Source organism: Peromyscus eremicus, chromosome 8a (assembly GCF_949786415.1).
Source record: "Peromyscus eremicus chromosome 8a, PerEre_H2_v1, whole genome shotgun sequence".
Lineage (NCBI taxonomy): Eukaryota > Metazoa > Chordata > Mammalia > Rodentia > Cricetidae > Peromyscus > Peromyscus eremicus.
In genome coordinates, this window is record NC_081423.1 from 11,119,594 (window position 1) to 11,143,408 (window position 23,815).

Sequence of the window (23,815 nt, forward strand, 5' to 3'; positions counted from 1 at the left end):
CTTTCATGTGAAAAAATAATCAGGTAAAATTCCAGAATTTGAAAGTTAGACTCACCAAATAGAAATGAAGACAGATACATACCATGGCCCAACTGGAACTTTTGTCTGTGTATTCTTGGTCGGTATGGCCTGGCTTGGAACTTACTATGTAGACCAAGCCAACCTGGAACTCACAGAGTTTGCTTCTACCCCCCAAGTGCTGGGATTAAAGGCATTTGATACCACAGCCAGTAAGATACAAAATAAATAAATAAATAAATAAATAAATAAATAACTCTACAAAGTTTGGATCACTCATAACACCAGTCATCAGAACTGCTTTGATATACTTCCTTCTGTTCAATTTTCTTTGTGGAAGAAGAGCCAAGGGTTATAACACACTGACCTGCACCCTAAGGACTAAAGTAGGGTGTGTTCCTATCTTAAAGGTATCTGGCCGTCATAATTATTTGTTTGTTTGTTTTTAATTATTTTTGGCTAGCTGGCTTACTTACTTTGAGACAGGGTCTCACTCCATAGCCCAAGCAGTCCTCTTGTCTCACTCTCCTGCGCACAGTGGTAACAACAGACTAGGTAGGAAATGTGATGGCTAGAAGGTGAGAGCAGTGGGTTCTGACAAATGTTGGAGAAACACTAGGGAACTTTTAGAAACTTCCTCTTTCTGTAGTCTAGTTATTGTTTACATTTGTATATGGGGGCGCAGTAGATAAAGGTTTATTTCAAGTGAGTTGATTTTAACTGAGCCAAGCATAGAAAAGCATCACCAGAGAATTCACAAAAGGTCCCTGCAATGAAATGGCTTTATTTACTGCCCAATTGATCAGGGAAGCAGAATTAGAAATTAACTGTTTTCGGGGGCTGGAGAGATGGCTCAGAGGTTAAGAGCACTGGCTGTTCTTCCAAAGGTCCTGAGTTCAATTCCCAGCAACCACATGGTGGCTGAAAACCATCTGTAATGAGATCTGGTTCCCTCTTTGGGCCTGCAGGGATACATGCAGGCAGAATACTGTATACATAATAAATAAATAAATCTTTAAAAAAAAAAAAAGAAATTAACTGTTTTCTGTTCTAGCAATATTTGAAGATTGGGAATTTTTGTTGAAACAAACTCCTCCATGCAATATTTGTCTCATGGCCTGAGTGTCAGATTTAAAGACCAATTTACTATGTTCAGAAAACCCCAACTTACACCTCTAGTTTAAGGATTCTTCACATGCTGAATAGTGTCAGAGAGCTTGAAAAGAATTGTGGGTGGGAAGTAGAAGTCACTAGGCTTGTAGTTTGAATGTGACGATGGATGTGTCTTTAGCACCCAATATATGATTTCTCTTCCCATTGTTTTCTCCCTCTAGTCTTTAAACCTGAAGAGCTACGCCAGGCACTTATGCCAACTCTAGAAGCACTCTACAGACAGGACCCAGAGTCTTTACCTTTTCGGCAGCCTGTAGATCCCCAGCTCCTAGGAATCCCAGTAAGTTAATATGAAATATGGGTTAGAACTTTGAGCATCTTGTTTTGTCTCTTTAAAATTGAGTAAAAAACAAAACAAAACAAAAACCAAAAAAACAAAAAACTTGCTTTGAGGATTTTTTTTCCTCTAATATAAAAATCTGTGTCTGTCAGCAGTTTTGATGGATCAGAATCATTTGCTGGAGTTCAAGCCCACTTACTTTAGCACAGAGCCTCTTTATATTTGAGGCTTTGTGTACAAGTTTATCTAAAAGGATTGGCTTTAAAAATGCCAACCATGATATACATATCAATCCCTATTTGATGTCCTTGAAAGACTTGGAAAGGCCATGTGTTCTTTTGAGATTGGTGTTTGTGTTAATCATTAAATTGCATTTTGTTTATGTAGACCAAAGGGAATCTGTAGAAGTGTACGTTTTCTGATACATTTGTTCACCATTTTTAATGTAGTAAATTAAATCCCTCATTTTCATTAAAATTATGTTTTCATAATCCCTTTCCTTTTATTTTTTCTTTAACTTTGCCTTTGCAGTAATTTAATCACAAGTGCACATGTTAGTTGCCATATTAGTGAGTCAAATCAGAGGAATATTTGGGATTATTTTCTTTTCACTTCCATTTGTTACTCTTGGGATTAGAATGTCTGATACTTTTTATTGTTAAGCTTTGGGGGATTCACTCATGGAGTTGACTTTTTTATTTTGGGTTTTTTGTTTTTTTTTTTTTTTAGGATTATTTTGATATTGTGAAGAATCCTATGGACCTTTCTACCATCAAACGGAAGCTGGATACAGGGCAGTATCAAGAACCCTGGCAGTATGTGGATGATGTCTGGCTTATGTTCAACAATGCCTGGCTGTATAATCGTAAGACATCCCGGGTGTATAAATTTTGCAGTAAACTTGCAGAGGTCTTTGAGCAAGAAATTGACCCTGTTATGCAGTCTCTCGGATACTGCTGTGGACGAAAGGTATAGTATTTCTGGAAAACAAATTTTTTTGGTTAATCCAGTAAGGTGGTGTTACACTAAGATTCTGCTCATATACATGTGCTTGGGAGCTCTAGGGTATAGTGTAGTCTTTGTAATAGTTGACTTCCTGACATGATGTCATGGTCAAAGTGAGAGGTACTCACTGGCAGGCCTTTCTCAGTGCCCTGTGCCCATTGTATCTGCCTGTAATACCTGAAACCAGAGCTATGATAATTCTGTCATATTAAGTCCAAAAATGTCCTGAAATAGCTATGAACCATTGTTAGAATTTTACCTCATGTTCTAGTTAGTAACTTACCAGCTGGGTGTGACTCCATAGCATGCTAGAATACTTGAGGATGTTAGTGGAATATATGTTTAGTATTTTCTCCTTGTTTTTGCAGTATGAGTTTTCCCCACAGACTTTGTGCTGTTATGGGAAGCAGCTGTGTACAATTCCTCGAGATGCAGCCTACTACAGCTATCAGAATAGGTAAGCATCATGCAGGTCCCTGCATTCTGGAGCAAAGGACAGTGTTAAGACAAGGATTGTGCATCTGACCATAGCCTCGATGTGTTACTTATTTCCTGAAAGTCCTGTAAAAAGGGCCAAAATGTCTGTGCCTCTTGGTTGGTCAGGTCGCTCTTTGGCCTCCTGATTTGTAAAGCATACATTTGCTGAGCATGGTGACTGAGACCTTTAATCCCAGCACTTGAAGGCAGAGGCAGGCAGATCTCTGTGAGTTTGAGGCCAGCCTGGTCGATATAGTGAGTTCTAGGACAACCAGGATTATGTAGAGAGACCCTGTCTCAAAAAAAAAAAAAAAAAAAAAAAAGGCAGCATACATTTATAGTAAAAATATAATGTTACCCCGGGCTGAGGCTGTAGCTCAGTAGTAATTCCCTGAAATACAGCACTGTAGCCAAGAGGACAGAGTTGAGACTAACCTTGGAAAAGCCTGAAATGACTTTTAAGATATTCAGAAAATAGAAAGTTGGATTTTATTCTACAGCAAATGCATACCTACATCATTTGGCCTTTTGGCTTTTTGTTTGTTTGTTTTTGGTTTGGTTTGGTTTTTTAAAAAAGAGCACAAGGGTACTCTTTGCTAACACTGCAATGTGAGGGCTAGTGTTCCTTAATGAACTCAAGACTAGTTCTCCTGCGGCTGCTGGGAGCACAGTGAGGCCCTGGTATTTGTTTTTATTTGTTTGAGATACTGTTGTCTTTTAAGAGTGGTAGGCCTGCCTGGAAAATAGTTGCCATCCTTTAGGAATGTGAAAGGTTAGACTAGAATAGACGTCCTTACACAGTGGGACAATGAGATGATAGTAATATACAAATAACTGCTGTAGTGATTTGGAAAGTTAAATTCCTAATTGCTTATCTGCTGTTTTGCTAAGATGAGGTGAAAGTTGTATTCTGAGCCCTCTTGTTGCCGCCACACAAAGGCTCCATGGCCTGAAGAATAAGCTGTGACTTAGACTGAAGTCAATACTGTTGACTGCATCTGTGAGCCAGCAATGAGAGCCTCTGTGTGACCAACAAGGAGCTTTGCGCTTGTTCTCTGTCTTAGGGCTAGGGCATTTGCATCAGGGTTTGCTCTTTCGGATAGGTATACTTTCTCTTATTGGGCCATAGTAAAGTCAAAAGAGGATTGTTGACTTGTTCAAAGGTACATAAATATAGGCCTGACAAATTTGGAATTTTGAAATTTTTTTCTTAAGTATGTTTTGTTTTGCTTTTTTTAGTTGTAATTTTAAAAGAAAATGTAACTATCTTCATGATAGCTCCTATGCAAATGCTATTTTTTCTAAAAAAAAAAGAACTTGACAAGGTTGCTCATTGGGTTAGGGCATTTGTTGTCAAGCTTGATGACCAGAGTTTGATCCCTGGGCCTACGTGGTAGAAGGACTGACTTCCCCCAAGTTGCTCTCTGATCGGAAGTGCAGCCTGAACAACCTGTCCTGCTGAAAATAGCTTCATATCAAAGTTTAATTTCTATCTAAACACTCCCCTTCCTAAATAGAAGGCTCGTTTTTGTTTTTGTGGAGATGTGTATGAAGGTGTTTTGTTTTGTTTTGTTTTGTGGTCTGTAATGTTGTTTGTTGTTGTTGTACTACAGATAGAATCCAGGACATTGCTCATGCAGTGTTTGCCACCTCAGCCTTTCATAGAAACATTGTAAGACAGAATTGAAAAGGATACCAGAACCCCTCAGAATGGGATCCTCCCACAGTGACCATGTAGTATGCAGGAGTTGTCCTCCATTTGTTGTTTAGTCCTCTGACTCTTAGCACATCTCAGGATGTGTCCTACTTAACCTTGTCCAAGATACAGGCACAATGGCATCTTCCCTAACAGGCTCTTGTTGTCTGTCTTCAGTGGAATAGTGCATAGGAATGTACCTTAAAGACCATTGTGATTTATATGAAGTTGTAAGGTGATTTATTTGGTTGTCTGGTTTTGTTTTGGTTGATTGGTTGGTTGGTTGTTTTGTTTTGTTTTGTTGAGACAGTGTCTCAATGTAGCTCAACGTGGCCTCAGATTTGATCTTCTTGCCTCAGCCTCCTGAATGCTAGGATTACAGAGAGAGACCACAGCACCTGGCTTTACCCGCTGTCTCTAAGTGTTTGGGCCTTTGCATTGTTTCACTCTTCTGGATGCTTAGGGACTCTGCTTGTTAATGACTTACACAGATTGGGGCCCATCCACTGAGAGCAATTCAAGGTAAATTGAACTTGCTATCAGGAAAGTTCTGTGATAGAGGACAAACACTAGGACTGTTCTGGAAGTCCTGAAATGCCCATTTTTATTTTTGTGTAAAACTTCACTTTTACAAACCAAAAAGTGATGTTTTTTCTTAAATGAAAATGAAAATATATGAGTTGTATCCTATGTCTGTTACATTTCGAAAGCTTTTTTTTTTTTAACCATTTGTGCCCTCTGTGCTCTTAGAAAAGTACATGAATTGTTTAATACCCTCTAATTCCAAGAAAGCAGTGGCCAAATTCAACAATGAACATTCTGGTTGCTCATCTTTTTTTCAAATTGACTATGAACACTGTTGTGTTCAGTAAACAATTGTTGTCACTTGTGCTGAAGTTTTAGGTACTTAAATCAGTAACAAACCATTTAAACAAGTGAAATTCTTAATGTTTATGCTAGTGTGCTTACATTTTCACTTGTTTCTACACTTTTAGAATTTGAAAGTAACTCACTTTGAGGAAACCGCTATAGCTTTTCTAGTTATTATCTGAAGATAATGTAGAAATTATAGATACGCCAGTTTGTAAATACTGATAGAGTATTTAAAACAATCTGCATTTGAAAATATCATACATTAAACTACCCTCACAGCTAAACCATATAGTCACATGTGCTAACTTAGCAACCCCGATTTGCACTGTCATCAGATTTACGTGAAATATTTTCTCCTTCACAGTTCCATATTCATCACACTACTTCCTTCACACAAGACAGAGTGCTATCCAGGCTGTTAATGGTTAAGAAGTGAACTTCTGAACCTTTATTTTTAGGGAGAATGAAGTGTAGACTTTGTCATAATAAGACCGTCTACATAGCATTTGTTATCCTGGACCAGACATGTTTCATCTTCATTAAAAAGATGCCTTGTTCTGCACTGTCTTCATCTCAGTGAAGGTTGATGAAGTGAGGTTATGGGCCCTGCTCTCTCACCTGCTTAATGAACAGGCTCGATTGTATGTAATTTTCACTGCCAGTGCTTTGGGACAGACACTAGAGTCTTTAACACTATCCCTCAAATTTTGTGACCCTGAGATTCTCAGGAGTGGGAATTGGTCCCATACAGAGAGCTTAGGTTTCTGTAGCCATTCCCGGGCTGCCTCTTGGTCATCAGTACTTTTCTCTGCAGTAGTTCCTGCCACTGGAAACAATGGGTTCGTGTTCTCGTGTCCTACATGTTGCGAGGCTTTAAAGACTGACTGAAAATGCTAAGAGTTTTTCCAAGTTCTTAAAATCATTGAGACTCTTGTGATTGTAGTGGTTTCATTTCAGACTGCCCAGCAGTTTTTGCTTGCGTGATGAGTGGATCACTCAGTTCTAAGCTTTATTTTTAACAACGATGTTCTTGACTTCAGGGAATGTCTGCTTGTACCATGCCCTGCTGTATGTAGAAGTTTTTTTTAAGGCTCTATAAGAATATTTACAAAATAGTGAATGACAAGAACATTACTATGGTTCATTTATATACAGAAATGTCTGTTCCTAGTCAATTTTTAATCATGTCCTGGCAAGCAACTATTATTATTAGTCCAGTCATTATCTGCGGTGAATCTGCCCTGTTCATCAACAGAATATGAAAAATTGGATAACCTGAAGATGTTCTGAATGTTCTGAATGAAGTTTTATGTTTTAAATTGGCTGCATGTGTCATTTAGCAAAGTCTGTGGACCAAAACGCTCAATGTTTTAATGAAGATGAAAACTGGGACTTGTGGGGGCCTCTCCTCGTGGCTCATGTCTCATTCTGTAGCTGAGTGAGTGATCAAATGAGTGAATGAGCATGCGGGTGAATGCTGAATGAATGAGAGAGTGAGAGCACAGTTACTGCATCTTCCTCTGCACTGGGGGTTCAGCTCGTGCTCCAAATCCCATCAGTGTCTAATACTAATCTTTCTTGGCATCGTGTAGATGTAGCTTTGAGTGCTAAACCCGCATTGTATTGTACTGCTGCTGCTAGCTTATGCTCATCTTTTTGCCTGTGTAATTTACCTCCATTCAGCTTGTTTATTTTATAGTATTTTTGTGTGCTCATCTTGTTTTATGCAGAACCCGCCTTTTTGTTAACTTCTCATTCATGTCCTTTCCAAACATTTAATAGTCTATAATTGTTATCACTTAACAGCATGAGCCCAGGCTCTACATTATTATCACACAAGAAATTGGGATGATGGATAATTTTTCAAATGCAGATTGTACTATTTAAAGATTAACTCTCTAAATTTGCTTAACTTGGGTTGATACCAAGTCAGAACAGTCATTCACCATGTATCCCATGAATGATTGGTCCCAGTACCGAAATTCAAATCACAGCTTAGAAGTGAACCAAAACTTTTCAAAAATTGTTTGTAGGTTTGCATATATTGTATTGTTTATACAATATATCATCATTTTTCTCTGTATATTCTTATTAATAAATGGCTGGAAAGTCTTTGACCCTGACTGCATTTCTGTTAAGTGTTTGTCTAGAATATGGATTTGGTTTCATTTGTATTGTAACACAATTATTAACTGAGTGATTAACTTGAGAAAATAACAAACAGCAACAACAAAAAATGGTTCTGGGTGCTCAACATTGTCACACATTGGAAGATCTGGCTTAATACCGGAAGTAAAACCTCTGATGCAGTCAAGCATCACATTTCCATTTTGAAAAATGAAGCTATTCCTGTTTAACTTGCTTTTTAAAGGCTTTCTTCTCATATTGTTGTTCAAAGTAAAATTTTCCATTTTAAACCCTGGCTCAATATTTGATTTTATAACAAATTTGAGATTTCTAAATTTAGGCTCCATGCAATTCTAGTATAAACTCCTTGAAAGCATTTGCATCTTGGAGCCGGACCAAACCTGTCGTTGTTAGTGATGATGGCCTATGATGCGTGCAATGAGACCGAATGCTAATCAATGCTTTGCCTTGGCTTTCTGCTTTGTGTTGTCTGGTGTTTGCGTCTTACCTCTGTGTCTGTGCTATTTGTTCCCTTCCCTGTTCTCTAATTCTGCCCTTCCCTACCTGCCCCCTGTTCCTTTCATTGTCCTCACTGACCCATCAATCAACCAACAACGCCCCCCCTTCGTCGTGGTGCTCTGCCCTGCTCTGATTGGTGGCTTCGTTGCTTGGGTGGCTGTATGTTGTGATGGACCAGTTCACCCAAGTATGGCCTTCTTGCTGACAGGTATCATTTCTGTGAGAAGTGTTTCACAGAGATCCAGGGCGAGAATGTGACCCTGGGTGACGACCCTTCCCAACCTCAGACGTAAGTATGATCTTGCCATACTTCCTTGTGTTCATGATTAAAGAAGCCAGAATGTCCATTTTGAGTTGTGTGCAATTTGTGTTTTGTTTTTCTTCACATATTAACTATACCCACATTTAGTGGGAACACGGTTGCATGGGCATAGATATTTGTACTTAAAGGTATAGGTGTCGGCCAAACAGCAACACCAGTTCTCCATTTTGCTCCATTCAAGGCAGGATTAGTTCAGTTCTTGACCCTTGTATAGCTCACTAGCAAATAACTTTCTTCATGGTGGTAGGTAACCTTTGCTTGAAAATTCTAACTTCAGTTATACCTAAGAAGCCAGATAGCCTTATCCACAGGAAATGAGTGTTGCATACATATCACCACCACCAACAACACCCTTTAAAACAAAATAGAACGGGGCTGGAGAAGTGGCTCGGAGGTTAACAGCACTGATTGCTCTTCCAGAGGACCCAAGTTCAATTCCCAGCACCCACATGACAGCTCGCAACTGTCTGTAACTCCAGTTCCAGGGGATCGACATCCTCACACAGACATACATGCAGGCAAAACACCAATGCACACAAAATAAATAAATACTTTTATAAAAAAAATAAACAAAAATTTTGGAGTTCACTTTACCTTTCAAACCTTCATCTTGGGCTTGGGGATTTAACTCAGTGGTAGAGCGCTTGCCTAGCAAGCGCAAGGCCCTGGGTTCAGTCCTCAGCTCCGGAAAAAGAAAGAAAAAAAAAAAAAACCCTTCATCTTTTAAGTTACTGAGCTACTGCAGGTTAGATTCCAATCCTTTCTCCGTGTCTTCCAGTATAACATAGAAATATCTATCATTCCTTGCTGGTGGTCTTACTCTTGCTCCCTAGCTGGATCCAGCATGTCAGTTAATTTATTCCTGCATATCCCTGCTTGTCTTCTAATGAAGTGCCTTTTGAGTGGCAGCATAAACAGCAAGAGAAATGAAAACCACAGTGGGTACTTGACTCATTTATATTTGTAAAATGCCCAAAGGCATGCTGGCCTGTATATCTGTCCTAGCCTGCCAAGCGTTTTATAGTTCCCTTTCCTGCACACTGAGTTCCTCAGTCGTCCATGCTTCTGGTCATGTTGAAAATCTGGCCTCAGAGTTACTAGGTCCCACAGGCAGGAAGGCCGTGCTCCAGAAATGATTTTATTACCCTTATCATCTTAATTCTTTGGTCTAATTGGAGTTAATCATTGAATTGTAGGAGGTAGGGATGGGAGAAAGCTAATCAGTAAATGCTAAGGTTCAGTTAGATACAAGCAAAAGCTGTGGATTACTTTTGCACAGTATGGTGACTGTCAATAACGTTTATGTAATGTACTTTTCAAAAAGCTAGAAGGAAGGATTTTGAAAGTTTTTTTCGTGCCCCCCTCCAAAGGGTAAGTGTTGGAGGTGGTTAGTATGTTTAGCCTAATTTAAGCATTATACAGTGTGCACAAGGGGCAGATATTATGTGGTATACCATTAATATGTGCAACTTTCAAGTTTTTGTATGTCACTTAGGGTAAAAACTAAAGATTCAGGGAAGGGGCTAGTGAAATGAATGAATAGGTACAGGCACTTTTGTTGCAAACCTGCAGCCTGAGTTCTGTCCCTGAGCTCACAGGAAGGTGGAAGGGGAGAACCAACCTGACAGTTTGATCCTCTGACCACCCATCATGTTCGTTCTCTCTCTTCACCCCCCCCCCCAGTAACAAAAAAGAAACAGCAACAAAAAAAAAGAGTTATATAATTCCGTGTGTTAGAAGTAAGTCACATATGCATGGTTTGAAACCCAAATACTCCACCTTTCCAAAGTGAGAGTCCTTGGTGGAGTCTCACCTTACATTGAGGATATGTTGGCATTCAGCTGTGATCTTACCAATGTCCAATTCAGTAGCTATTCGTCATATGAACTTGAATGAGAATAAACATATTTAAATCTCAACACAATTTTGCCATCATTCTCTGAATTAAATCTTATAGTAAAGCTGATAGTAGTTTAGAACAGATATTTTAAGAAAAAAATTGGTAGAGGAGTATATGTGGATTGATTAAAATGTTTCTTTTTCTTTTAAATAAGGACAATTTCCAAGGATCAATTTGAAAAGAAGAAAAATGATACCTTAGATCCTGAACCGTGAGTATACATACATACATATATATGTAGTCCCCCCCCCTCGTTTGTTTTTGAGACAGGTTTTCTCTATGTAGGCTTGACTGTCCTAAACTCACAGACACCTGCCTGCCTCTGCCTCCCAAGTGCTGGGATTAAAGGTGTATGTCACTATACCTGGCTCTTTTTTACTTAGAGTCTTAGATGAGGAAAGTTATTATTTGTGATTAGATTATGGGAGAATAAAAATAGTTTCTTATGGGAAGTTATCTCAGACTCAAAATAGATGTCTCTGTAACACATTCTCCAGTTGCTAGATTTTAATAGTGGTAAGATTATGTGAGTAACCGAGTGGTGGTGCACACCTTAATCCCAGCACTCGGGAAGCAGAGACAGGTGGATCTCTGTGAGTTCGAGGCCAGCCTGGTCTAGAGAGTGAGATCCAGGAAAGGCGCAAAGCTACACAGAGAAACCCTGTCTCGAAAACCCCCCCCCCCCAAAAAAAAAAAAAAAAAAGATTATGTGGGTAATGGGCTGGAAAGGTGGATCAGTGGTTAGGAGCACTGGCTGCTCTTCCAGAGGTCCCGAGTTCAATTCCCAGCAACCACATGGTGGCTCACAACCATCTGTAGTGGGATGTGATGCCCTCTTCTGGCATAAAGGCATACATGCAGACAGAGCACTCATAATACATCAGATAGATAGATAGATAGATAGATAGATAGATAGATAGATAGATAAGAAAGAGAAAGAAAGAAAGGAAGGAAGGAAGGAAGGAAAGGAAAGGAAAGGAAGAAAAGAAAGAAAGATTATGTGGGTGAGCCAGGGCAGGGGCAGGCGGATCTTTGAGTTCAAGGCCAGCCTGGTCTACAGGGTGAGCTCCAGGACAGCTAAAGCTACACAAAGAAACCCTGTCTTGAAAAGCCAAAAAAAAAAAAAAAAAAAAAAAGTAGGTGTTTTAGTTCTGTTGAAACCTCTCTAAAGCTTGATCATAGGTATCTCTAAGGACTGCTCAGTGTGATTCTATAAAGAATATAGGCAGTTGCTTGAAGTGCTAATATTGTCCCAGAGAAATTCCAAATTGAAAATATCTTAAGAACCACTTTCTAAACAATCTGTCCTTGAGATGTAGTATATGTTCTTACCACTGCCTTTGCTCATGAGAATGCTTCATTTGCAAAGTTGGCTTTTAAAGCTTGGGACAGGTCTGTCAGTTTTGCTGTATTCTCTTGGCCCCAAATCTCCTAGTTCCAGAGAGGTCGACTGCTATAATGGAAGACACTTCCCACCCAGGCAACATTTGAAGATGCAGCTCTCTTTTGGGAAGGTTCCTTCCTTTATCCTACTATCCGATACCTAGGGACAGGATTACATTAGGTAATGAATGCTGGTACATATGGAGACTTCCCCCAAGGAAAATTCAGTTTTATTTCTGATTCTCCATGTAATGTTGCCGTGTCACATATCAAACCCCCCCCCATGTTAATGATTTATTTATGTGTATGTGTTTGCCTAAATTTATCTGTATACAGGACATGTGTACTGATGCCCCCAGAGGCCAGAACAGGTCAGATCTCCCAGAACTAGAGTTACAGATGGCTGTAAACTACTATGTTTGTTGGGAGGTGAACTTGGGTCCAGGGTTCTTCACTACTGAGCGGTCTCTCCAGCCCCCTTTGTATGGGTTTTAAGTTTCTTTTTGCAGCAACAAATAAGTGCAGGCACCAGGAGGCATAGTGTTCATGGTTCCATGGGTGAGGAATTTTAGGATGGGCACAACAGCATCACCTTTAGGGTGGGCTTCCTGGAGTTGGTGATTCTTACCTATAAACAGGTATTGGAGAGAGGAAGATAACATTCTGGGCATAAAGGAAAGAAAGAACACAAGATACTCAAAACATGTAATGGGACTGATGGGCCCGTCAGGCCCAGGGGATGTAGTGGCAGGAGCACTTAATACATTTAACCTGTTTGGCATTTAGACCATTCAGTGTATACTGGGCAAGTTTTGAAGAACAGCTTTGATTCTAGTGTATAAAGTCCATCTCTGTAGCAGGGTATGGTGGCATTCCCCTGTACTCCCAACAGTTGAGAAGCTGGGACAAGATGACTAACTCAAGACCAGCCTGGGCTATTTAGTAAGATCCTATTTCTAAAGAAAAACTATTAAAAAAAAAAAAAAGGAAAAGAAAGGAATAAAGAAAGAAAGAAAGAAAGAAAGAAAGAAAGAAAGAAAGAAAGACTCCCCACCACCACCCCTTAAGCAGGGAACATGAGGCATATGATTTCAATCTCTAGGAACTCCCTGGGAGATTTAAGTACAACCTAGGCAAGAAGTCAAGGCTCAACTAAAGCAGGACTGTTGGAAAAAGAAAAGGAGGCCAAACTATGAGATGGAAGGCTCCATAGTAAATGGGATGTCAAGGAGAGGGCCTTGTGGGTTGTGGGTCACAGGCAGATGTATATTTGGTATTTCCTTCCCTGACAGTGGAGGGAAGAACTGAATAGGTTATCTTTAGAGAGAAGGTGGGAGTCAAAAGACTTACTGTTCTGACCTTGCGTCTCCCAGAGGCCAACCGAGCTCCCTTCAGAGACTGTAGATGCATAGAGTTGATGGGATGAGCCCTGGAAGAATGCAGTGCAGTGCAGGCTAAATGACCAGGTCAGGTGTGGGGCGGACCTCCACCATGGCTGTTAATTAGTAGTCACAGCCAAGTCATGCTTCCCGTTTCACAGGGTTAATGTGTGTCCTCTCTCTAAAGAGAACAGCAGCTGCTTAGGACATACTATGGCTGAATGTTTGTATAGCAGGGGTGGCAGCAGGATGAAGGGACAAGAAGAAGCTAATCATTATCAAGAGCTTAGCTTCTCCCAGGAAACTGGGGTGCTTTCTGGTGCCTTAAATTTTCCTGGGATATGGATTTTAGTAACAGTGAGACCGTAAACTAAAAAGCAAAAGGTTTGAGCACTGGCTGTCTTGGTGTTGAGAATTCCTATTGGAGTCAGCCCTTGAGGGTGATAAAATGCATTTGTAAGTGGCTGTCCTGAACTGAGCAGTGTGGAAGTGGTACCAGGAGACTGAGTGTGTTCAGTGAAGCCTATCACTTTTTGTTAGCATTGATGCCTCCCACTACCTGTCACCAACTTGGAGCAGGTGTTTCCTGTGCCTTGGGCCTGCTAAGGCTGCTCTCATCTAGCTACTTTGCTTTCTGTAGCCTTAGAAGGTAGAGTGGGGAAATCTGAAAATTAGGAGCAATTATTTATAACACTGAACATACTGTTCTGGTTCCTGAGCCCATTTAAGTATGGAAAACTTACATAGAGAAAGAATGGGTCTTGAAGTCTATAGTGACATTAGAATTACTGGACTAGGGAATATACCTTTATCATAGTAATTTTTTTTTCTTTTTACTGTTTTTTGTTTTTTGTAGTTTTTTCCTTTTTTGAGACAGGGTTTCTCTGTATAGCCCTGGCTGTCCTGGAACTCACTTTGTGGACCAGGATAGCCTCAAACTTACAGCGATCCACCTGCCTCTGCCTCCCGAGTGCTGGCATAAAAAGGCATGTGCCACCACCGCCCGGCTCAAAGCTGGCTTTTGACCTTCGTACATATACCTGCATTTGTGCACATGCCCTTAACCTCCTCCCCCCCCCCCCCCACACACACACGCACACATTTATCTCTGTTTGCTAAGGGAAATTGGGAGAGAAGAAAATGGCACAGTGTACAAAACAAGGACAGAAAATCCAGAAGTGGTCATGCAGGCTTCTAATTCTGCACTGAGGAGACAGAGAAGGATCATAGATCATGTGTTCAAGGCAGGCTGGACTACATGGCCAGACCTCTTTTACTCAAAAGAAAAAGAAAGGTTGGCGTGGGGAAGAGTAGGATCCTGTTTCTTCACTAAGAAAATTAACTAACATAGGTAAGCATGTAAAACACTTCTAAATTAGTCAGCACATGCGTGGATGTCAGAGCTCCTGAAAGCAGCTCAGACAACAGTGTGGGCCATACACTCGAGCTCCTGCTGAAAACTTCCTATGTGTGGCTCCTGGTGTATAATTGTGCTTTCTTGTCTCCCAGTTTTGTTGACTGCAAAGAGTGTGGCCGGAAGATGCATCAGATTTGCGTTCTACACTATGACATCATTTGGCCTTCAGGGTGAGTGATTTGCTGTGATCTCTGGGAAGGGGGAGCAGCTGTGCACAAGTCATGGGGAGGTGGCTGTGGGTTCATTGTCAGCAAAATTCAGCAATTAAGGGAGGTGGCAGTTGGTTCTAAATTTAAGTCTTGTGTTTGCCTGCTTTACAAATTGTAGAATCAAAGCCGTCTGTCTCCTCACTCTTTTCACAATGATGTGATTTAAACTGCCAACAAAGTATTTTAGTGCTGCATTTCACTGGTTTAGCAACATGCACTGTTGAGTATAATCTGATCACACCCATTATTTGTTGTGCAGTTTTGTGTGTGACAACTGCTTGAAGAAAACTGGCAGGCCTCGGAAAGAAAACAAATTCAGTGCTAAAAGTAAGTTTTCTCCAAGTTTCTGTGTGCTTTGACTTCTGTCGTTTCTCCTCTTTTGATACCTCTCCCTGCAGTTTTAGAGCTCTGTCAGCAGTTTGCATATGGGTGGTTTTCCAGTGCTTCGTACTTTTTTTCATTGGAGTGATTCAGCTTGATCCTTTCATGATCTGCTCATGTTTTCAGTAACAGTTTACAAAGCTTAGAAAGTAAATTTCAGAAGAGTGAAGCTTTAGGTGGGCGCTGGTACCACACACCTTTAGTCCCAGCACTGGGAGGCAGAGGCAGGTGAATCTCTTGAGTTCCAGGACAGCCAAAGATACACAGAGAAACCCTGTCTCAAAAAAACCAAAAAAAAAGAAAAAGTACATTTCAGAACTGCTGAAAGAACATTTGTTGGCAGATCCTTCTCCAATAGCTCAGAACCAATAGCCCTATCCAGAAAAGGTGCTGTCACAGGCTCTGGGGGCTATCTCCTGGGGAGCAAGGCTTGCTATCCCACAGTGCAGGATTTCCCTCAGGGATTTCAGCAAGAGTGGTGGTCTTGTGAAGCCCTTTATGCTTACATCTGTTCTTGTCAGAACAGTCACTCAGTTCTGAAGACTGCTGGGCACAGAGCTCAGCCTGACCAAGCTTATGAAGCGTGATGCTCACTGAAATATAAAACAGATCTCAAATCCACTCCTTACTTCTTTTAACTTTACAAATCTTTCTTTTTCCATGGTTTTTTTTTTCCTTGCTATTGGATTTTGTTTTCTTTGTATTTTTTATTTTATTTTTAATAAGTGTTGCTATTAAAAGTTCCTCAAGTGTAATTCTGGAGCAATAAGCCATCTGCCTGTTGGCATCCTTGAGGTAGCCCTCCACACAGGAGACTTCTGCTCAGCATAGCCCCAGGGCAGGGCTTCTCCCACAGGCTTCCACTCAGCTACCCAGGACCTGAGGTGAAGGGCAAGAAGCACAATGTCCTTAGTCCTGTCAGATTCAGGCCATTTTTGTCTTTCTCCTGTCCCTTACTGTTAGAAATGGACAGAAACCTGGACAAATAAATAGCCGACAACAAGCAGAGTGCTTAAGGCCCCACATCTGCTTTCCTTCCTAAGACACTTAAGTCACAGGATGGAGCTCCTTCATACTTGCAGAACACTCGTTCACCCTTGAAAGTAACAGTGAAGCAGCAGCTTCAACCGCTCTGCCTAATCCTGTTCATTCGGAATTTTTTTAGGGCTTCAGACCACACGCTTGGGAAACCACTTGGAAGACCGAGTTAACAAGTTTTTACGGCGCCAGAATCACCCTGAAGCTGGGGAGGTTTTTGTGAGAGTGGTGGCCAGCTCAGACAAGACTGTGGAGGTCAAGCCAGGGATGAAGTCAAGGTTTGTGTTCTTTTCCTGTCCTAAGCTGTGGGATAGTCCCCACTCCTGTCTCTGGAGGGCGTCAAATGTGACGTCCTTAATGCAGAGGCTTGTGGTAACTAGCATGTGACCTTTTCTGAATCCCAATTCGTTATCAGAGATGGCTCCCTTGCCTAGGAAACAGGACCAGGAAGAGTGCAGCACAGCCCTGAAACTGCTCTGGCTGCTGTTGCAAGAGGTTGCCCAGCCTTGAGCCTTCTGCACAGAACAGGCTTTGCCTTCTGTTTCAGGTTTGTGGATTCTGGAGAAATGTCTGAATCTTTCCCGTATCGAACCAAAGCACTCTTTGCTTTCGAGGAGATCGATGGAGTCGATGTGTGCTTTTTTGGGATGCATGTGCAAGAATATGGCTCTGATTGCCCCCCACCAAATACAAGGTAGTCTTCCGTCTTACTTCTGAATGTGCCTTTTTAGCCTCATGTTGGATGGTAACAGACTAGGCTCGGGCATCTTAGAGCTGTGTGCTTTGGTACTGGATTTAAATAGTCAGTTACCCTACTAAACCAATTAATTTTGCTTTCCTATAAACTGTCAGAAAACCAAGGGTCTTGGTGGTAGTGTGGCATGCTTGTGTATGGCCCTAGTTCTGTTTCTGTGTCATCAAGATGGTCGCTGGGGAGCCAGGGTTGCAACAGCTGGATGCCCTATTCAAACCAAGGGTCTCTGGTCCAGGGTTAGTTTGTTTAGTCTGAATTTTGGGTGAGAGGGGCAAAGAAGTGGCTTCTCCCAAGTTGCTCTCCTGGGGAAGGTTCCGCTATCTTTTTGTTGGACAATAGGAAATTATTTTTGTTCCCTTAGTTTTCAGATGGAACTGTGATTAGGGTCTTTCACATCCAGTTAGGTGGCCTCTGTGACTGCTATCAAAACTTATTTCTGGGGGCTTTGGATGTTAGTGTTTGTTTTCAAGCTTGAGGGGTACCCTGGATTAAAAATAAAAATGACACCCCACCCACCCACCCCTGCAGGCGTGTGTACATATCTTATCTGGACAGTATTCATTTCTTCCGGCCCCGCTGCCTCCGGACAGCTGTTTACCATGAGATCCTCATTGGATATCTAGAGTATGTGAAGAAATTGGGGTGAGTCTCGATTATTCAAAATCAATAAAAACATTTTGTCTATTTTGTGAAATAGTGATTTTTCTCGTTTAGTTTTACGTGTTTTTATTCTGCTATATTGAGATTGGTTCAGAAGTCTGCTGAGCCTCCCACTTGTGTCTGACCCCGAAGAGCAGTGTCTACTCTTTGCCTTTGCTTGCTTCTCATTTTCTTTTCACTTTGTTGAGACATAATCTGCATATCATGTTTTTGCCTGTTGGAGATTTTGGAGTCAGTGCTTTTTGACATTATTGACTGGTATGACGGTTCCCATAAGCCAGTCTCACACACTCTGACTCCTTCACCTGAGCCCTGTGCCCTCTTGCTGCCTGCTGCTCCCTGTCCTGCCCCTGCCTGCAGACAGCCACTAATCTACTCTCTGTCTCTATATACATTTGTCCTTTCTGCTCTTTCATTGAAATTCACTGTTTGAACACACACTATGTGTTTTTGTTTCTCTGGTACTATGTGTTTATATACCACACCTGTGACATTCTTTTTCCAAACCTGAAAAGGTTTGCTGAAGTGTCTTGAACGGAGTGAATAAAATTCTTTGACATGAGATCTCTAAAGAGAATTACTTGTCTGAGCTGCTCTTCCATTTCACAGGGGGGAGAGTAGGCAGGAAAATGGTACTTCACATCCCTTTACTCTGTCCTGGCGGGCTCAGCTCCAAATAAGTGCTCAGTACTGAATCTAGGGTTGAATTTAGAAATGATGAAGATAATGCTTTTACACACACACACACACACACACACACACACACACACACACACACCCCTTTCACATTATTGGGTTGGAGCCCAAGGATTTTAGAAGACCTACACAAGCATTGTCGTCATTTCTTTTGTTTTCATCTTCCCTCATACTAATTTCTGTCCTTGCTTTAGTTCCTATTTGTGAGCTGCAGTTGCCTCAAAAGTAGATCAGAGTTCACTGACACTTCTATCTGGCTTCTTTCATATGTATCTTATAGGTATGTGACAGGACACATCTGGGCCTGTCCCCCAAGTGAAGGAGATGACTACATCTTTCATTGCCACCCCCCTGATCAGAAAATCCCCAAACCAAAACGACTGCAGGAGTGGTACAAGAAGATGCTGGACAAGGCATTTGCAGAGAGGATCATTAATGACTACAAGGTACCCCTGTTGAAGGACGATGTTGGCTTTGTCACAGCCGATTGACATGTTTTGTGTATTTTCCTGTGGCACTCATGTGCTTTATAACTATGATCAATTAGAAGAATAGAAAGCAAGAACCTGAAAGCATCTGATGAAACTGCAGAAGCAACTAGGCAGGGTCAAAGCAGTGGGCCTTTCAGTCAGTTGATGGCTGGTTTGTGTATGAGGTCCCCAGTAGCCCACAGGGGACCTGACCTCACCTCTGGTCTGCTTCCTCCTAGGACATCTTCAAACAAGCAAATGAAGACAGACTCACGAGTGCCAAGGAGTTACCCTATTTTGAAGGAGATTTCTGGCCTAATGTGTTGGAAGAAAGTATTAAGGAGCTAGAACAAGAAGAAGAAGAGAGGAAAAAAGAAGAAAGTACTGCAGCTAGTGAGACCCCTGAGGTACAGCCCCCACTAGAGCTATGCTACCAGAGTGGCAGGCTGGAAAGTCTACATTTGCTGTTCGGTTCTCTCTGTGGATGTTCTCATGCATACACGTAGGATGTCACTATCTCTGTACAAGAGTTATTCCCTGTGGGGACTAGTGGTTAGACCTGGAGAGTAGACGGGAGATGGTGACCTTTTGGAACCAGGGCAGTACATGGAGATGGGTGCAAGTTACTTCCTAGAGAAACTGGAGTGCCAGGCCTTGTGCTGCATGTTGTGACAACTCTTCATTTTGTGGCTTTTCTTTTACTTGTTTGTTTGTTTGTTTGTTTGTTTGTTTTTGTGGCTCTCAGCCTGTTCACTGTTTACTATCCCTGTGTACCAGGGAGTGCAGAGTGAACTAAACAAGACCTGACCTTGTCCATGCCCCAAGAAGTATCTTATACTAGGAGAAACAGGAAGGCCCTGGATAGCTGCATGATGTGTTTTCAGGTGATGGGGCAACTCAGAGAAGAAAGGAGCTTAAGATAAAGAAGACAACAGGAAGTCTGAGGGTAGCTTTGGAAACAGTGACATAGGAGCTGAGATCCCCCTTGAGTTATGGGGGTGGAGTCTCCCAGGAAGAGGAGGAAGTGTGCTGTGTTGATGATCACAAGGCACTGTGCGATTATCAGGTAGAGCTGACACTGGCATAGATGGGTTGTGTTGTAGGTTCGGTAGGTGTGTACAGTGACTTCTGTGGAGAGTGTTTGTGACATGTGAGAGATCATGAGTTAAAAGAGTTGAGTGCCTTTGTGAAGCTGGAACTCACTCTGGTGAGGGAGAAATAAAGAATGGACAGCATTGCTCCAAAAGTGGTTGAGACTGGGCCCCAACAGGGCTAGAGATGCTGGCAGCATGTGGCGACACCTAAAGCCTCGGCTAAGCATGAATGCTTGGTGCGGACATGATTTGTTGAATGGTTACAGTGTGCCAAGCACTGTGCACATTGAGTTATGTCTTCCAAAAGACAGCTTTAATACAGAAAGCATAGACCAGGATGAAACAGAAGCTTGTATCCCTGGCGGTTCTCAAGAACTCTCAGGTGGTCCCCATTGTCTGACTTTCTCAAGGTTTAATTTCTTACTTGACTGCAAAACGGTTCCCAAGAAGCTGGAGAGGAGAGGCCATAATCACATTGGCCTTATAAGAACAGGAGTGTCTCAGTGGCTGGCTCAGAGTACATTGCAGTGGAGACCAAGTGACCAAGAGGCCGCTGGCCAAGCCAGGCCTCAGAGTACAGGTGGCCTGGCCCAGAACCATTTGGACTTGTAAAGGACAGCAGTGGTGGCATCACTTGAGGAAGTGGAATGTGGGCCCAACTGTGGGAGTCACTGGTGTACAGCACAGCAGAGCACAAGGACAGCCCTTCTGTGAAGGGAAGAGGACTCAGGGAATGCAGAGCAAGCTGAGCCATCCAAGGTGGTCTCTGACACGGTGTCAGTGAAGCTGTCCAGACGACCTGGGTGGCTTGTGGCTGAGCCAGCCTTCACTGTACCCAAGCACTTGGTGTGTGCTAGGGAAAGCGTCAACAAGTAGACTTGTTGTTTTCTGTCTGTGTGTGCAGTTTCTCAGTGTGCAGGTGAGAGCAAGGACTCCCCTTCCTCGGGGATGTCTTGGACCTCACAGTGGTGTTAACTTTAGTATAGCTAACACTTTATAGAGGATGCTGCTTTGCCATTAAAAATCAGATTCTCTAGGAAGGAACTGGAGTAAAGGAAATGGGTGCTTGGTCAAAACAGATTGCATGCATGTATGAAATTCTCAAACAGAAAAAAGAAACCCAAAACAAAGAAAAATTAGAATCTCAAGTTAGAAGTAGACAAGTGTTTCTGGTGATGTTAAATGAGGGAGGGAGACATGGTACCACCACATCGTGTGTTCAGCCCCAGCTTTGGGAAGGAAAAAGCCCACTCTCAGGACCGTGCACAGGTAAAACTCTACCAGAAAAATAACCAAAGTGCATGTTTCCAGATGGCCAAAATAATTTCTCTCTCTCTCTCTCTCTCTCTCTCTCTCTCTCTCTCTCTCTCTCTCTCTCTCTCTCTCTCTCTCTCTCTCTTTTTTTTTTTCTTTTTGTTGTTTTTTTGGTACAAGGGTCTCTCTGTGTAGCTTTGGCTGGCCTAAACTCAGAGATCAGCTTGACTTCTAAGTGCTGGGATTAAAGGCAGATACCACTATGCCTAGCTCAAAAACAATTTCTTTTAAAAGTTTATTTGGCCGGATGGTGACGCACACCTTTAATCCCAGAATTCTGGAGGCAGAGGCTGGTGGATCTCCAAGTTCAAGGCCAGCCTGGTCTACAGAGTTGAGTTCAAGGATAGCCATGGCTGTTACACAGAGAAACTCTGTCTCAAAAGCCAAAACTGGCCGGGCGGTGGTGGTACACGCCTTTAACCCCAGCACCTGGGAGGCAGAGCCAGGCAGATCTCTGTTGAATTCGAGGCCGGCCTGATCTCCAGAGTGAGTTCCAGGACAGCCAGAGCTATTAACACAAAGAAACCCTGTCTTGAAAAAACAAAACAAAACAAAACAAAGCAAAACAAAAAACCCAAAACAGAAAATAATAATAAAAATAAACTACGAAGTTTATTTGAAGATGGGCATAGTGGCACACATACCTTTAATACCAGCACTCAGAAGATAGAGGCAGGCAAATCTCTGAGTTAAAGGCCAGCCTGATCTATCTATCTACACAGTGAGTTCCCGGACAGCCAGAGCTACATAGTGAGACCATGTCTCAAAAAAAAAAAAAAAAAAATCCCAAATAAATACAATTTATTTGAGGACCAGTAAAATGGGTACAGTAAAAGTGTCTTCTGCTGTGTGTGAAAGCCTGAGTTAAAGTCCCAGAATCTACATGGTGGAAGAAGAGAACAATCTCCCTTTTAAGAAAAAACAAAACTGTTCTCTGACCTCCACGTGGGCACTGTGGCACACTCACAAATGTACATACATACATGCACATAGATAAAGTAATTTAAAAAAAAAATGATTTGACTCGTGGACCTGAGGCAGGAGCATGATGATGCGTTTGAAACCTAGGTTATGTAACGTCCCTTGAGAAAGTGATATTCTTGAGCTGAGGGTGTACTTCAATGGTAGAGCACATGCTTAGCATGCATAAGGCTCTGGTTTCACTCCCAGTACTACAGGGTAAAGAAGTTCTGGATTAGATCTGGTTAGCTTTTCTACGTTGTATTCTAAATGGGTGACACCCCAAGTTCTTTCCATAGTAGGATTATTGGAGAACTTGAACTGGGGAGTGAGTCTCTTTTAGACCTCAGCCAAATCATGATGAAAAGTAGTAACAACAGATTGCAAGACAAGGTTGGACATGTTCTACCCTAGTGCAGGTGTTGAGTGGGACCTGGAAAGAATCAGCTGGGTGTGCCTGCTCCTTCCCCGAGTCTTTCGAAAATTCATACAGGTGAGCAGGCTTTCCCAAGGCAAAGAACCAGGTACTGAGCATGCAGGATGGAAAATAGCTCACTTGTCCAGTGGAATTTTGGGGAGTGGTAGAAAACTTCCTCTTAAAGCTAAGCTTAGATTCTGAATTAACATCCTGAAGAAGTAACAGGACATACAGGTGCCAAACGGGCTTGGAGGATTCCATTCTTATGCCTCTGGTGGCAGCATGTGGCCCAGGTGCATATGGGGTCTCTGGAGCCCCACAGCCTAGGAAATGGATGTTGTTCTGACAGCTTTGCATGTGGTTCCAGGGCAGTCAAGGTGACAGCAAGAATGCCAAGAAAAAGAACAATAAGAAGACCAACAAAAACAAAAGCAGCATTAGCCGCGCCAACAAGAAGAAGCCCAGCATGCCCAATGTGTCCAATGACCTGTCCCAGAAGCTGTATGCCACCATGGAAAAACATAAGGAGGTAGTGGCATAGTCTGGCGGGAGGGTCTGGGAATACTTGGAACCCAGAGGAGTGGCAGGCACCAGGCCTGCAGTGCTAGGGCTCCCTCTGTAGAAGGTGAAACAGTAGTTTGCTAATACATTGTGTGGTTTATCATCGGTTATGTTCCATCCCAGGAAACCAGGGCCTCAAGCAGGCGCTGGGTTTGATTAGCCTCCTATTACACAGAAGAATGTGGCCAGGCACTTGGCACATGCTGCCTCTCTCTCTCTCTCTCTCTCTCTCTCTCTCTGAGGTTAATGCAGCTCCTCCTTTCAGGTCTTCTTTGTGATTCATCTGCATGCTGGGCCTGTTATTAGCACTCAGCCCCCTATCGTGGACCCTGACCCCCTGCTCAGCTGTGACCTCATGGATGGGCGTGATGCCTTCCTCACCCTGGCCAGAGACAAGCACTGGGAGTTCTCTTCCTTACGCCGCTCCAAATGGTCCACTCTGTGCATGCTGGTAGAATTGCACACACAGGGCCAGGACCGCTTTGTCTACACCTGCAATGAATGCAAACACCATGTAGAGACACGCTGGCACTGCACTGTGTGTGAGGTAAGCCCCCCCCACCTCCCTTCTGACCTTCCCCCATAGGTAGGTGTCGATTCCTCTGCCCCATCGGGAATGGATGCAGGTGTTGACATCTGTGCACAACATTGTTTGTGCTATCTCTCCCAGCATGGGGAGCCAGGCATGAGT

At 42.4% G+C, this 23,815-nt stretch overlaps 1 protein-coding gene across 2 annotated transcripts in view; it reads left to right on the top strand.

Moving 5' to 3' along the window:
* The window catches only part of Crebbp (CREB binding protein), a 138,868-nt gene that overhangs the window by 109,182 nt on the left and 5,871 nt on the right, over positions 1–23,815 (top strand). Inside the window, exons 17-30 of one of the 2 annotated variants that reach the window (XM_059270101.1) lie at positions 1,353–1,471; positions 2,201–2,440; positions 2,845–2,933; positions 8,377–8,457; positions 10,545–10,601; positions 14,662–14,739; positions 15,038–15,105; positions 16,325–16,475; positions 16,745–16,891; positions 17,480–17,593; positions 18,588–18,753; positions 19,017–19,184; positions 22,931–23,092; positions 23,390–23,671. In XM_059270101.1, the coding sequence (XP_059126084.1) occupies positions 1,353–1,471; positions 2,201–2,440; positions 2,845–2,933; positions 8,377–8,457; positions 10,545–10,601; positions 14,662–14,739; positions 15,038–15,105; positions 16,325–16,475; positions 16,745–16,891; positions 17,480–17,593; positions 18,588–18,753; positions 19,017–19,184; positions 22,931–23,092; positions 23,390–23,671 (1,922 nt within the window). The remainder of the gene's footprint in view (positions 1–1,352; positions 1,472–2,200; positions 2,441–2,844; positions 2,934–8,376; positions 8,458–10,544; positions 10,602–14,661; positions 14,740–15,037; positions 15,106–16,324; positions 16,476–16,744; positions 16,892–17,479; positions 17,594–18,587; positions 18,754–19,016; positions 19,185–22,930; positions 23,093–23,389; positions 23,672–23,815) is intronic. The other variant, XM_059270102.1, reaches the window with a different exon arrangement.